At 41.3% G+C, this 17038-nt stretch overlaps 1 protein-coding gene across 4 annotated transcripts in view; it reads right to left on the bottom strand.

The window, feature by feature from the left end:
• AKTIP (AKT interacting protein) overlaps positions 1-17038 on the bottom strand; it is an 88091-nt gene that overhangs the window by 46553 nt on the left and 24500 nt on the right. For 3 of the 4 annotated variants that reach the window (XM_085639412.1, XM_085639411.1, XM_085639413.1), the window contains exons 2-3: positions 12434-12547; positions 7293-7501 (exon numbers count right to left, since the gene is read on the bottom strand). In XM_085639412.1, the coding sequence (XP_085495538.1) occupies positions 7293-7501; positions 12434-12475 (251 nt within the window). In that variant the 5' untranslated portion in view covers positions 12476-12547. The remainder of the gene's footprint in view (positions 1-7292; positions 7502-12433; positions 12548-17038) is intronic. The other variant, XM_085639414.1, reaches the window with a different exon arrangement.

The following is a 17038-nucleotide window of genomic DNA, read 5'->3' as shown; positions in this document are numbered from 1 at the left end:
TTATTTTTGGAAAAATAGCGTCTGTTTTTTTTCCTACAAATGGTATCAACAAAGGGGTTGTGGGGCTGAAATCACCATTTTCCCAGCTCTCAGGGACAAACAGACTTTTGTCGGAAAACCAAAACGTGTTGCTCAGTTTTGGCATTTTTCTGGGACATACCCTACTTTTGCTATTTGTGATTTCAACCTCCTTCCAGTTAATGGGTATGAAAGCAATAATGGATCCTGGACAGCTATGCATTTTATAAAAGTAGACAATTCTGAATTCAGCAAGGGGTTATTTGTGTATATCCTTCAAGGTTTCTTCATAGAAACTAACAGTTAAACATAGGAAAAATTGAAAATTAGTTGAAACAAAGGATTTGTGTCAACGTTTTCGCCTATAACCTCATTGTGACAGCGGTTTGAATGCAATATATTGTTACATCCGCTAAACCTTTGCGGTTGTGGGGATATATAGGACTTGTAGGTTCACCAAGAACCAGACGAACCCAGAGCCAATAACTGAGCGTCTTGCAATGGTTTTTCATTATGTTCCGGGAATATAGCAATTAATTTGGTAAAATATATACATGAAGAAATCGGTATGAAAGACACCTATGCATTTCTGGGGCGGGAGAAAATCAGCAGGAGTTTGCCCTGTTATGTCCCCAAGGGAAGGCAGGCAGGAAGACTGGCTATTTTTTTGAAGGGGGGGGGGGGGGGGGGGGGGGAAGAGAGATCAGGTACCACTGCCCCCATCTGCCTACCCCCTCTGGGGGCGGTGGGGGTATTGTCATGCCCATTTTTGGCAGCCCTTGCATGAATTAGAAAATAAATAAATAAAGCCCTGGTTTCTAGTGGCCTTTATGCCCCCCCCCGCCAAGGGGGTGGGGGCATTGACATGTCAGTTTTGGTCAGCGTTACAAGTCAGGAGGACCAAGCCTGGCAGTTCAGGCTTGACTGTGTGTATGGGTATGACCAATCCAAGTGGCAGGGAGTGCAAGAGAACGATGGACTGGGATGTGGCCCAAGTTATTACCAGTGGCTGCGATTTATTCTCACTATACTGCCATCTCCTCTACCATCCGCCAGGCAACACTCCCACATTTGGAGAACACCTTTCCGACCTGATAACACTGCTCACTCTTGTACTCCAACATCATAATACTTGGTGACCTCAACCTCTATTGGAATGATGAAAATACTCTGATCCAATCCTTAAACGAACTTCTACTCAATAATAATCTTATCAAACACTGCACACAGCAAACCCATAACAGAAGTTCAATCCTTGATGCCATTATAGCTCACGAAGATAAAGTTACTATCGACCACATCCTTCCTGTCGAATGGTCAGACCACCACATCATTCTATTTCACATTAACCAAATGACCCATTGCCTACCCCGTACACAGGAATCCCTTCATTGGGTGCGAAATATAAGACAGATTCCCCATGCTGACCTGGAAGAAAGGGTAAGAACACCAATTCCTCCCCACCACAAGCGACCTCTACAACTGAACTTACTACACATAATGACAACCATACTAGACCAAGTAGCCTCCTTGAAACAAACAAAAAAAACAACAACAAAAAAAGAGTCAGGAACAACACATCGAGATCATGGTTTAACACAGACCTAAACTCTGAAAGAAGACATCTCAGAGCTGCAGAAGACTGGCGGAACAACCCGTCCACAACCCACCTTGACCAACTCAAAGCAGAACACAGGAGATATAAACGACACATCAAGAATGAAAAAGCTACCTTCTTCTGTAGTGCATTAGACAATGCCAAAAATCGCCCCAAAGAACTCTTCAATCTCATTCGACAACAAACATCCAAGCCTCACGCAACAGTGCAGGCCTTCCAAGACCTATGTGACAACTTAGCCAATTTCTTGAATGAGAAATCACCAAGTTTGAACGCTCCCTTGATGACCACCTCCGGTCATCTCACGAAGGGCTGCCCCCCTGCATAGAAGATAATAACCCCCTCATGCACCCCCCTAGCAGCTGGAAGTCATTCAACCCAATCTCCGAAGCAGATATCATTGAAATGATTATCAGGTACAAACCCTCCTCACACATAGCTGACCCTATTCCTGCCCAACTGGCTAAAAAGCTCAACCTCGCCCTAGCCCCTCTCTGGACCAAGATTATAAATAGCTCCCTGAGAACCGGAGTCACGCCAGACTGTCTTAAAATCAGCCAAGTCACAGCATGACTTAAAAATATAAATAAACAGGCTCTGACCCAAACCATCCCAATAACTTTGGTCTCCAATCTCCCCTTCTTAGAAAAAAAACCCTGGAAAGATTTGTTCTCCTCCAACTTAAACACATTGGTCAGAATACAGAAGGTTGTTTCTGTCAATCGGGCTTCAGAAAAGAAAGCAGCACAGAGACAGCAATCCTGAACGTCTTAGATGTCCACAAATCACTCGATACAGACCAATGCGGTTTACTCCTACTTCTTGACCTATCGGTAGCCTTCGATACGGTCTACCACAAACTGCTCATAAATGTACTCCGAGAAAGGATTGGCGCAGAAAAGGTGGTACTACAATGGTTTACCTCCTTCAGAACCGCTTCCAACAAATAAAAATGAACTTCACGTCTAACATACTCCCTTGTAACCAAGGGTGTTCCACAAAGATCAGTTCTCTCCCCATCACGGTTACACATCTACATGGAGCTCCTCCCCGCCATACTCAAAAAAGCTAACATCCCCTTCCACCTCTATGCAGACGACACCCAGATCTACCTAGAAACATCCTCAATTAGAGACATACAGAGACATACAGAGACTAAATGACTAAGAGAAGTCTAGCACCGGCTATCCCACAACCACCTAAAATTCAACCAAGAGAAGACAGAAATCCTTCTCATATCCAACAAAGAGCAGCTCTTCACAGCGGTGAACCGGCCTACCTGGCTTCCAAACTCAAAAAGGCAGGCCAGACGAGGAATCTCAGGAGTGCCAACACTCTACTCATTCCCCTGAAAACTTGCAAACAAAAAAAACCTTCTCACGCTCCTTCTGTGGAAATGCGCCTAAAATTTGGAACTCCATCCCAGTCCTTATTAGGACTAACACCCTCCTTCATAAACTTCAAAAGTCAGCTCAAAGACCTCTTCCTCAACCAAACTCATCCGAACGGATAGCTGCCGCCCAATGAGACAAAGTTCCTCTGTCACAGGAATCTTACCCAGCACAAAATATAGACATTTCGATAATAAGGCAGTTACATCACCTGCCTTTTGACTCACTCCTTTGTCCCCGCCAACCTGAACAGGATTCGACACGAGACAATGCAGTTTATTGAAATACTTTGTGTTCGATTGCATCACGATTAATGTTGTAAAGTGCTTTGATACCTTCGGGTCTGGCCAGAGCTATATAAAACTCAAATAACATACGGGTCGGGAGGACCAAGCCTGGCAGTTCAGGCTGGACTGTTTGTACTGGAGCAGAGTAAATTCTGGTTTTCATACGTCTATGACCAATCCAAGTGGCATGGTGTGCAAGAGAACGATGGACTGGGATGTGGCCCGAGCAATTACCAGTGGCTGAGATTTATTCAAGCATTCTAATTACTTTTTTGTACACTTCAATTGCTTACCAGGCATACCAGGGTGGACAACAGAGTGAACAGTTCAGTTGCTTTAAGCATGTTGCTTAAGAGCCTTTTGTTACCTAGATTTCTGGAGTCTAGTTTGTTTTTTGTGACTGGAGAGAATCCCATTTTTACGTGGTACCATACCTTAATGCAAGTATTTAAAAATTAACAAATATCCAGGAAAGCTGGTTCAGGAATCCGTATTAGTTGGCAAGAAAGCACCATATCAGTTTTGAACACCATTTATTTCTTGACATCCTTAGGATCTGGTCCAATTAACTTTGTACTTCAAACATGGGACCTTGTATCTCAACTAATTTTCTATACGTGCACTGAATGTTTTGGACTAGTGCGACTACTTCTGCTTATGAGAGAAAAACAGTTTGTAGTTCTTGTGAAATGTATGCACCCTGGACTTGCGACGTTAGAGACGAATTTGAACTTCATTTGTGATAATGTATCTGTTTTGATTTGGAAGGCAGACTTAGTTTCTCTTGGCCTGCAAAAGACTGCAAATTGGCAAGGGCTAATTGAACCCTTCTGTGCAAATGTGGCATTAAGTAGGAATAAAACTATATGAATAGTGAGAAGAGTGAATGGTTACTGCACATGCATTTGAAAGATACAGACCCGAAAAAAGTGTAAATCTTCATTAGCCCATTCTGGTACCTTTGCGGAACCATAGACAGACTGGCTATTGAGAACAAATAAAGCAATGACATGATACAGTGGTGAAAAATATTAGAGTTTTCCCTATATTAAAGCCTATGCTTAGTAAAAACAGTACACTTGGGGTATGCTAATTGCATGCACTAACTGTGTGAGAGCATTAGATTTCTCATTGTAGTCTATGAGAAAAGGGCCTACCAGGAGAGTGCTTAATGCGGAGGTCTCACGTGTAAATTGAAGGCACTATATTCAGTGTGCACATCTCACTGCTCCCACCCATCAAATCTAAATATCAAACTAGGAACAATTCCCTTCGGAAGGATCTCTTTTTAAATAAATTGTTTAGCTAGTGTTAACAGTAACAATCGAAATCGCAGAGAAGCGATTTGACTGCATAATCAATATACAATTGCATACCACTGAACAGTCATAAGATCATAGCCACACCACTCCACCTAGGAACAGATATTCCCATCTGACAAATTTTAGTGTTTGAAAGATTTTAGGTATACACTCGCAGCGCTGTATTGGCAGTCTATAATTACTACAGACTTTTATTCTCTGTGGTTGATGAGTATCAAATTCCTTCCGCACATTGCCTCATTCAGCATACATCTATAGCATAGCAAACCATCTGGCTATTAAAGACCATTGCAGAAAGTTAAATGTGTGGTTGTTCTACATCCCGTCCCCCCCCCCGTTTTAGATACTATGCCCCATTGTTTTAAAGATTTTTGCATTCACATATTGCATTACCAAGCATAGCTAGCAAATTAAGGTTCACCCACCACTATTTTGGAAACCGAAAAAAAGGTCCTAGAGTTCACAAGAAAAGTCAGGGACTTGATATACTGAATATAGTCAATCCAAAATTGATTTTAGGAAAACTGAAAATATATTTTTCATATACTTGAGCTACCAATTCAGAAGGCGACTGACTGGGCTAGAGACAGCAAGAGTAACCATGAGGATTTGAACAAGAAGAAATTTAACCTACTTGTTTAAATTAAGTAGAGTTTAACCAAATTAATTCAAAAATGTTATTGCTACTAAGTTTGCAAGCTAAGCACAGCGTTGCAACTATACTAGCCATGTCATGTAATGGAATTTTACAAAAAGATTTATGCGTATGCCGGGTTTAATGTCATTTGGAGTAGAAAGAAAAAAAACAAAAAACAAGTGTATTTAGTCAAAAGAACGTGCTAAACTATATTATTGACTTTTGCTCTAGGCATGTACCATTACATATTAAGTCAATACATCTCCTAAATGTCAATATCTGTATCTCAAATCACCCATAAGAAATATTCTTGCATGCATTTAAAAAATTTACAGTGCATTCATACCTGTGAGTTCACCTAATATGCCAAGACATGCACACAAACCCCCTGCAGTATCGGGTGCCAAACTGAAAGAACATTTACACTAGAATTAAAATCCTTCAAAAGCCCGACACTACCTCCACTTCGCACCCATTAACGTCCTGCATTGTAACACATACCATATATCAATGAGGAATGGACCACTTGTACCAGAGTGACCAGGGTTCAATGTTCTTGCCGTCTTTCAATAAAAAAAACCCTCATTCACGTATCAAGCCGTGAGGCGGTATATCTTGATTCTCCGCCTTATTAAAAATGTGACAGCATCATTGGTTTTTTTTTTCTCGTATGCTATCCTCCACCAGGAGGAGAAACCACTGGTTATTGCAGTAGTGATCAGTGAGGAAAAGAATGCTCAAGTGCGGTGAGTTCGGGTGAAGTGAGTTAATACGTGGCCATTTTTGCCTTAACTGTACCTTTATTCAGTTCGGAATGTGACAAATAAAAACAGTGTTGTGCGTGGGGGGGTGAGTTACCGGTCTAACGCACTAGAGTGTCCATGTGAAAGGTAAACATGTTTCAGCCCCATATAGTTGCCCTGACGGGTCGGGGGGGGCCTTCTTCAGGACCATGTAAAGTGAAGGCCGCAAATTGTAGCAGTCTAGGGGAGGACGGATTCAGTTCACCTAATATAAACGAAGGTCAACAAGTACCTTTAAGTACTTAACTATGGACTTCCTCGGGGTGCCGGCGGGCTTTTTTGGCCTGCTTGACTGCACGCAAAGCACGACTTGTGCTCGCTCACTCTCCTTCGGTGCCCCTTCGTTTAGATTAGGTGAACTGAATCAGTCCTCACCTACACTGCTACAATTTGCAGCCTTCACTTTACATGGTCCTGAAGGCCCCCCCCCCGTCATGGCAACTATATGGGGCTGAAACAGGTCGACCTTTCACATGGACACTCTAGTGCATTAGATCGGTAACTCGTCTTCCCACGCACATCACCGTTTTTATCTGCCACCATTCCAAACTGAATAAAGGTACAGTTCAGGCAAAATGGCCACGTATTAACTCACTTCACCCGAACTCCTCACTTGAGCACTCTTCATCACTGATCACTACTGCAATAACCAGTGGTTTCTCCTCCTGGTGCAGGATCGCATACGAGAAAAAGAAGCCCAATGAGGATGCGGCCACATTTTTAATAAGGCTGAGAATCAAGATATACCGCATTACGGCCAGATACGTGGATGAGGGTTTTTTTATTGAAAGACAGCAAGAACAATGAACCCTGGTTACTAGGGTACAAGTGATCCATTCCCCATTGATATATTGCATTACAACAGGAAGCCGAATGGATCACAGCTCCTTCTTCCTCCCCCTTTTTGATTAGGTATATTGCAACACATACCACCTTTTGGGAGTATATCTGAAGCAAGAACCACAACAGCATTGCTGTTATGAAAAAGTTCTATTTACGAAAATTCTAAGTACACTCGGTGTAAATTGTAAAGTCATACTATGAGTGACTATGCATACAGAACCTGAAATTAACACAAGGTGAATTCTAGAAGCAGACGTTCAACCAAAATAGAACATAACATTTGATAAGGGCATCAGCATAGTTGGAAAAAATTATTTACTTGGACTAGAAATAGCTGTAAGCCAACAAATAAAATAAAAAATAAAAAACATACAATTCAGCGAGGAGGGAGTACTCCAAGTAGAAGGGTCCATAGGAGGCATGGGTTCCATTTGTCGACTGCACTGGAGTGGCTGGAGAAATGGGCTTGGTTATAGGCACCGCATTCTTGGGTATAGATGGAAGCTGCTTCTTCGTTGAAGACGTATATGGAGGACTGACTTTCTGATCTCCTGTCACCCCTTTCTCTTCATTATCAGATCTCTAAGAACGAAAAGAATATGAAGGTCACCTTAAAGAGTAGGAGTTCTAGTGCACGGTACGATCCAATATTAATTTACATAATGAGGGACCGGGATCAAGAGCAGAGAAATAGTAGTTGGTTTATAGTAATATTGGCTTTGAATTCACGCTAGTGCTACCTGTTTGCGATTGCTGGCTCCCCACAAATGCATACCCAAGGCTGGTTGAGTAACAGATGTCACAGGAGAAGACCTACCCACAGAATAATTGCTCTGAAAACAAAGTAAGGAGAATGGCATTTGTACATCCACACAAAGCTGTGAAATGCTAACATGAGGCAGTCCTAGTCTGTAGGAATGCAGTCATACACATAAATGCAGAGACGGACACAACACTAACACATATTTTACATCTAAATAAAAGTCGACTAAGCCACAGTATCAATCACTTCATGTACCATATGTGGTAGCATGTGGCCACCAGATCCACAGCATGTATATTTTTAAAGACCTTAATCATTTCCAAAAGTGATTCCATCTCATGAAATGACATTGACCTCAAAAATCTGTAAGGAATACAGATTCAGTATTTCTATGCGCAGCAAAAAACCTTAAGACATTCAAGAAATCAGGGGAAGGAGTGCAAGACTAGGGCCATACAAAATCCCTTACATCAAACTCGCTTGTAGTAGGACAGAGGAACAACCCTCATTAACTCACACTATAAACTGAGGTACACTCCTAGACCACTCACCACACAAGGAGCACTGCATCCCACCCAACAGGAACACCATCCTAATTAACAATTAATGTTAGTCCTCTTCCACTGTAGCCCAACATTCTCCACAAACAATACAAATAACTGACTAACATCCACCACTCAAATTACTTTCATATTTCACTATACTAACACTAATCCTTTATGGGTTCCGGAGTAGCGTGCTCGCCGAAAAAGCGCTTGGACGCCTCATCAGGGGTAGTAAGCCCTATATAAATGCAATTACAATACACATCTGGATGCCAATGCCATCTGGTGAACTTTAATGTCTTGTCTTTATTCATCACTGCAGCATAAAGGACAGATGTTTTGGCCCCACATTGAAAACGTTGTTTCCTCAAATCCTTCAGGTTTCAAAAAATTAGGGCAGGGCTAAGGTTAGGGAGAAAAAGGATTTTGTGCCCCTCAAAAAAACAAAAAAAACCACAAAGAAAACACACTTTGATTTAAAGAATTTGCTGCTTTTCGTACATCCTTGCATGCCCCCTCTTGGTTCACTGCCATCACTGCTATTTATTCCAGTCATTCCATTTGAGCCCCACCTAGGTAAGCAAAGTGTTTATATCAGCGGGTGGAGATGTTGGACTCTTAGGAATCACATTTCTGCAGAAAATGATCTACATTTGTTCTGCCAGAACAATTGTATCTAATGACATCGGCCAGCCCCAAATCATCAATCTTTGACCACTGAGTCGTTTTCAGGCCATTCAACCTGCTCTTCTAAATGGATCACCAATAACAGTGTGCAAAAAATATATCCAGATAACGCAACGGAGCTAACAGAAGGGGAATGTATGCTCTTATTGCTGTCAGATAAATTACATGACACAGTAAATGCAGGTGAGAAGTGAATGACTGCTTTTGAAACCAGGATGACAGAAGGGCGAGTACAGTGGAAGGGAGAGCTGACTCTCTGGTGGAAAAAGTTATTCAAGCACCGGCAGGTAAACCTGTGTATCAGAACTGGAACCACAAGTGCGATATATGCTGCCTGCACAAGACGCTAGGTTGCTGTAGTACACTACAATGCGCCATTGGAAATGTTCCCAGAATGTCTTAGCCAATTCTCTTCTAGGGGTCGACATTCTATTGACACTTCAGGCTGATTTTGATGCTGCTCAGTCTTTTAGGTGTGGGAGCTGGTTTCAAGACAGACAGGCATGCCCACTTATAGCATATAGAAATCATTAACATCAGGATATGCTTAGACTTTTAAAATTAGAGCTGGGCCTCATGATTATCAGGTGTCCAAGTGGAAAGGTGAATAAACATTTAAGTGTCCTTCTGATCTGCAACTTGTATAAGTGGAGTCTAATTGTATTGCTCCACATTCACCTTCATAATAACCATCACAAAATAACATTTCTTTTAAAGTCTGTTCAACTGCAATATACATAGTGAGACAACTGGTTAACCATTTAACAGTTTGCGTTCCATTGAACATGGAACAATATCCTCCCTTATTTTTGAGGCAGGTTCTCCAGATGAAGCATGCCAGAATTACAAATCAATGTAATCTACAGATTTGGTCATTTCCGCCAATTAAATTAATCAAAGCAGAACTACCCCATACCTCACATTTTACATGAGCGTATGGACCTGCAGATTCAAGTGGTTGGTAGACCCATTGATGGTGTATAGTGAAAGAAGGTGAGGTGCTTTATAGGGCAAGGTTAATATAATTTAACAGTTTTCCAGAGCAATGCACATTGTCTTTCGGTCCATTCATTAAAGGGACAAATAGTCTTGAAATGCAGCTCCTTAAGGAAGGCCAGATACTCCAGGCAGAAGAACCAGACCAGTAGATTCTTCCTGTAGCACATGGAATTTCTTTCATTAAGAGTATAGTGCAACATGCACTTGCAGAGTAAAGAGTTTAGGCTTTATGCATTTAAGAAAGCATGGACCTAACTTCCAGGATAAACTAAGCACTTTAATGAGACCATTTATAATGCTACAGTGTGGCATAATTCTGTAATTTGTAAGAAAATGGTAATCGCAGCAGGGCTCCATTGCCGGCAGCCTTTATATGTAGTACACCATGGTAGGGATGACAACCTTTGCAGCTACCATTTTTATATTCTGGTTGCTGCATTGTACACTGTGCTGCAATGAGCACAAGACTAGCCGAGTTACATGAAGCGCATTCCAAAATTAAACCACTGGGATAGGTTTTGTAGAGTGCAGCTGTATACAGTACCAACAGTCTCCAGCACCCACACATTTAGTGAGCCAACAACTTCAACACTAGACCCAGTTGCTCTATCCATATTTAAGTTAAGCAGGGCGATAGAGATTTGCTCAAACAATTTTGTCATGCATTAAGGCCGGGAATGGAACAGGACGGCAGCAAAGCACTTGATCACTGATCATATAGTGAGAGGAAAAATAAAATAAAATTTAAAAAAAAGGTATTTGGGCTTCAAATCCTAAACTTCTGTTCAAATATTTTTTGCATCACCATTAGTTTTCATACAGCGCATTACAAACTGTGTGGACAATCACTGCACTTCAAGTGTAAGTTGTAGAGACCATTTAGAACACTGGTTCCACAGGAACTAGGACAATATTTGACAGTTCCAGGGTTAGTTGTGTGTGGTGTTAATCTGGAGGAAGGGGGTGGTGTAAGGCCGTTTGCTACTGGGTAGTTTTAGAGAGGAGGGTATGGGACAGTGGGTTAGATTTACTTTAAGTCAGTAGGGGACAGCTGTTAAGAAGTCCGACATTGTAATTCATCAAAACAGTGAAGGTCAGTATTGGGGTCAACAGTACGTGGGAGAGCTAGCTTTTTTTTTTTTTTTTTACAACATGAGGGATTCAGAGTGGGTCTGTTCAGACCTAGAATGTGGATTTGTCAGCCAACCATGTGAGATAGGAGTAAATCATTTTTCTCTGGAGAATTAAGTTTGACTAAGTAAACTTTATTCAGCATTTCAGATTATGCAATTAAAATGCCGTAAGCAAAATTTGGCACCAAGCTACGATTGCCACTAGTCTTGATGGCAAGTAATGCAGAGCTCAGAGTCTTCCCCCCCCTCACACATTTGCTTAGAAAGTACGAGTTGCAATAACAGTCTGAAGAGCATTTTAGTGGCAACTCTGAAGTGAGCTAAAGCAATGGTTAGAGTTTGCTTAGATATAGAGTATCCTAGTATGGTCCTAGTTTTATCCACATAAGCCGAACTACCTAAAAATGCAGCATACACTGATCTGTAGATGGTTTGGTGTAAACTTGTACAGATGTGTACTCCTGCTCTGGTATGGTATACAGATGCGCAGTGAGGGAAACCCTAATACATAAGCATTGATAGGGCCTCAATCAGGTAGGCACATTCAGAAACTATTGCAGGAGGGGGGGGGGATCATGTTGGCGAAACAACATTCTCCACCCCTTCCGTAGCTACTCCACTCATACACACTACACAACCAAACAGACAGAGCCCTTCTGGCTCACCCCAACTACGGTGGGCCAATGTTGCTTCCCTCTTCCACCACATGCAACGGGACCTATACCGTTGCTGCACCGACCCCTAACCCCAACCAACAGCAATTTAATTTCCTCAGAAGAAAACTAGATTCTTGGAGCAATAACTATCAGATTTCAACACAGTGGTTTCTGCAAGTAACAACGCGTTAACAAAAAATATTAAAAGTCGGAAAACTGTCTAATGGATGAGGTCTTGCATAGTAAGTCATTGAGAAGTGATTTCTTGTGAACCATGAGAACTTCCTCAGAGAGTACTTTTACACAGTACAGAATTACTGCCTTTCTGATCTTTAAATTGCAATGAGTTATTTTTCTAAATCAATTACATTTTAAAATAAAAGGTCTGCAGATTGCAATAGCTGCAGTGTCTGGCATAAAAGTCCCAAATACAGCACATGCATAAAAAGCTACTGCCAAATGTGTTTTACGTTCACTTTAAAAAACACAACAAAAAAAGTATGTCATTTGCTGAAAACCATTGACAGTCAGAAAAAACCGGGGGTCATTTTTGTTGTGCATTAGGCTATCAGCTGCACAGCTCTGCCTCATTCATGCGGCAATAAGTGTGCAAGTAAAACGGATACCCAAATCCTGTTTTGTGAGCTAATGACTATTTGTTGCAGAATGGTAAATGATTTTCTGTGACGGTGATACAGTCTGATGCCATAGTTATTTCACTGAAAACCCACCTTGCGGGCAGATCCTGTAGACATGCTCCAGAAAGGGTTCATTACTTGCTCTCCCAGCTTGGAAAAAGATTTTTCCCTACCCACGCTTCAGCCAGCTTCTCAGGTCCACTTATTCTAAAAAAAATGCAATGAAAAAGAAAGCAAAACACATCACACCTATTACTTTAACTCCATTGTAGACAATTTTTCCTATTCAAAGAACTACTTGAAGAGGTAGTAAGGGTACGGTAACATTTCTCCTTCACAATCTTTTCAGAGACAGAAAATTCCATTCACTTCTAACAGCAGATCTTGGTTTCGCTTCAACGGGTTTCTTGCAACTGGAAATAGACAATGTGAAGTATTTGCCATTCAAAACAAACGTACAGAATTTCACAATTGAAAAGAAACTCCAATGTCAACTCTGCAGCGTAACCATCTAGTGAGACTAAACCGCTTTATTTGCCAGCACTGCAAAGTCTAACAAACGGCCAACTCCATTCTATGGAAGGCTACAACAGAATTCCAACAGTCTCACACCCTACTCATGAGAGGAAGAAACTTAGTCTGCCAATATTTCCAAACTCCAGTTCAAATGAAACTTCCTTTCAGTGAGGGTTTATGAACCATGCTTGATTCTACTCCTCAACTCTGCGTCATAATGCTAACCCAAATATTTAAATACCAGCTTCTTACAATCTCAATTGTAATTGTGGGGTCTGCCACCTACCACAGCCATTGTCAGGCAAAAAGGAGCCACGCTGCCTATCTGTCGGCTTTCATTATCTTCAAGGGGACTAGGTTTTTTGAGAAACTGATCACCTCATGCCGACGGTACAGGCTTCATGCAAGGGCATCACGAGAATGGAGACAAATGAATGTAGGCAGACAAAGGCAAGGATGAAGCCTTCTATGTGCACATGATCTGCAGCATTCCCAATGACATTAGAACTGTTATGCACTCCTGCGATTCGGAAAGAAACTTAAAGACATCTCATTAAAAGCAATTCCACCACAAACAAAACAAACTTGTAACCTACCTCATTATGAATGAGCCAGTCATAACAGGCCCTTCAGTGTTTCATGGCTTTCTACCTAGGTTGATCATTAACAAATGCCATTGCATACAAACACAATGAACCTAGTTGCAAAAGCTCAAAGACTGATGAAGTCAGGTGTTATTCAAGCTCGACAATATGTAAATAATCCCAAATAAAAAAAACAAAATTCGTAGCATCACAACAGTTTACTCCGCAAAATAAAAATAACTAGTAGGTAATTTTAGAATAAGGCTGTCTTAGCAGCACCCTAGTTTTCAATCATCTGATGCAATGTTACCTGGTTCACCAGTTAAAAACAAAATTGAAAAGTGGACGATACCCAACTAGTACAGTCAAATTAATGTGCCCCTGTGCAAATATCTGCCATTTTGTGCTGGTCTAAAGTTGAAGCCCAGCTCTCAACCTATCCGCGTAATAGGAGATCCTGTGAAAGCTGCTGCAACTTAAATTAGCGGCAAAAAGACAATTGACACTGCTTGGCGATAATTCGAGTTACTAGGGCTGCAAGTCTATAAACATTTAGGATTCCTTCTGCATCACTTTCTTTAATGTGTCTTTCCCTATTTTATCTGCAATATACTTTTCTTTCCCATCGTACCAAGCTCTCTGTAAAAAACCGTTGTATTTAATGTGAGATTTACGATAGAAAAGTTAAGGCTGGCCATTGTGATTTGATCGTGCTACCATAGGATTCGGTAGATCGGAAACTTATTTGTTTTTATCTTACCCTTACACCCACAACACCTCCATCATCAGTAGGTGATCTCAAGTACCGCAATCACCAGATGACATCTTTAGGAGTAGTTATATCATAACTTTTAGTACTCTATGATAATCTTTTTCAAATGAGGGCTTATCACCAGTAGTTCTCAAACATCTCGGCATTGGTACAGCAGGAATTCAATCGCCCCAACTGTTTTATAACTAAAGTGGACCTGTATGTGGCCCATACTGTGCAACTTCTGCAACATAACTGACTGTGCTCCAAGATATAGGCATGGATTACCCTATTTCACAAGCAAAATAAATACAAACTGCACAACTTTGAGAGTGGTCAGAGTAGCTGGGGACATGGTTAAAAAGGCCCAAGGACAAAAAGTGCAGTTTGGGTACAAGTTAAGACACCACGAGAACTGCTGTTAGACTGTTTGCTACCTATTTCCAAAAAGAACACAGGTTAGCTCCAACAGCTGGCAACAAACAGGCATCACATAAACAAGTAATTCTGTAACTCAAATAATATCTGTACTGATTTTTTAAAGTCTTAATCCAAGTCGTGGTCATAGCACATACATTTAATATCAAGAAATTATCACAACTTGCTTTTCCTACCAAACATGTGCCATTAATCCAACTACTTTGCATTGTACGATCTATCGGGCTATGACTCAGAAGTGCACAGAAACTACAGTGTACCTTATCCCACTTTCCAAAACAAGGGTCTTACTTGCTGTCTGCGGTTAAGCTTTGCTGTCTTCGACAGAAAATAAAAGTTTCTTCCTTCTATCCGCAGTGGCCTGCATTATTGGGGATAGACGTTGGAATTAAGCAAACTCGGGGGGGCAAGAATGTAATCTCTCATGGAACGTTTCAAATAATCTGATAAGTAATCCTACTTTCCCTTCATTGGCTATGGTAGAACACAGTGGACATGTCTCCCTAGTCCAAAATCCTAGTGTTAAATGAACAGCTTCCCAACCACTCTTTTGAAAGAGAAACAGGACCACCACTTGCTAATTTCATATCATAAGAAAGCAGGTCGTGTGCCATAATCCGCAAGTCTCAATTGGTGGCATAGTTTCACAAGAGCAACCTCAATGGCTAAGGATTGTTTAAGATACACTAGCCTTAGTAGTGACAGACTGAGTTAAGTAAACAAAAGACTTTCATATACAACTAGAATTATCTAGGCATTCCCCACTCTTCAGACATGCCACCTGGCTACACTTTTAAAAAAGGTAATATGAAATGTGTTACTTCTAATATTGGTTTCGCTAAAAAATTTCACCAAAGTGTACAAAAACTGTTGAGAACATAATAGAGGGGGATTCTAAAGGAAGGTTAAACTACTGAGGAATAGGGATAGTGAAGATGGCGAAAAAAGATGTTGGTTTAAAGTGGGCATGATTAGCATCATCCTTGGCAAAGAAAGGATTTGTCAAAGATGGGCAGGACTGAACTTAAATGAATTGTTGCCACTCAAATGAGAACCCACAAGCGCGCGTGTATATGTATAATATATATATATATATATATATATATATATATATATATATAATAAATAAATAAATAAATAAACACGACTAGCGCTAATGAATGAAGCTTTTCATGGAATATTGCGTGGTTGGAAAAGTAACTACCGTTTGTTAGTAACTGTAGGAGATATTGTTTGCAGGAAACCTGGAGTTGAAAGGATGGCTACACTGAATTCTATTAACTAAAAGCTTAAAATAAGGACGACCAAGAGTGTCTCAGTCTGGATCTCATACAAATTGAATTGTAAACTGCAGCAAGTTGATGTAGGACACAAATGAGGTCTCATGGATGTCAGTCATGAGACTGGTACCACTGACTTCTTGATGTATATCCCCTCAGAGGTTCTACACATTTGGTCAAGTACAGAGAAATATGCACCCTCAGAGAGAATGGATCAAAGACAGCTGATTGAAGGGCGTGCTCCCTCTAGATCTGCGGTTAGCAGAGATATTTGTGATTCATTAGTACATACTCCAGACGGCCCGAGCCGACAGATCTTTGCTCCTTGTATCGCCTCATTTCACTCTTTAACTAGGAAGTTGAAATCGGAGCAAAACTGCTCGCAAATTGGTTCATGAGAAGTTGGCTCCATGATACATATACAGCAGTTGGGATTTTTCCCCCCCAATGTGCTGCAAGACATAACATTAGATGTGTGTAGAACACTAAGCTCTAGCCGACAGGAATGCGTGGGCCCCCTATAGCCTGTTGGCGGACTTTCATAAGGCCTTTGATTGAGTTGGCAAATTGATTAACTATATTCACATATTAGGAGGGCATACCTGTGAGGGCCAGAATAGAATGCACATTGTCCCACACTTTTCAGGTGTTGCAAAGCACCCATTAGAGGTGTCCACTCTCGCCTTTACCATTTGCTATTGAATCCCTTGAACATTGGTTACAGATTGATGCCTTGGTTAAAGGATTTCAGTGGACTTTGGGTTGGATGACACAGGGTGGTGCTTTATGCAGATGAAGTCCTGAACCTCCTTGAGTACCCGCAGGAGTAGGGGCGAAGGATACCACAAATTATCCAAGTCTTCAGGAGATTCTCTAGGTGGACTATTAACAAATTTACATCTGCCATATACAGCATTGCCCTCCCTCACTATTGGAGTGGTTTGAGTGGGCTGTAGACCTACAGACCCTGACTGAGGGATTTAAGTACTTGGGGGTGAACGTCACGGGACGGACCACAGGCATAAGTACGGAACAATCAGTGTCAGATAGAACACTCAACCAGGAACTAGGGGTTTTGGTCATCACTACCTTTGTCCTTTCTGGAGTGGTCCTCGATGCACAAAATGGT

Source organism: Triturus cristatus, chromosome 12 (genome assembly GCF_964204655.1).
Source record: "Triturus cristatus chromosome 12, aTriCri1.1, whole genome shotgun sequence".
NCBI lineage: Eukaryota > Metazoa > Chordata > Amphibia > Caudata > Salamandridae > Triturus > Triturus cristatus.
This window is presented reverse-complemented; position numbering and strand designations above follow the sequence as displayed.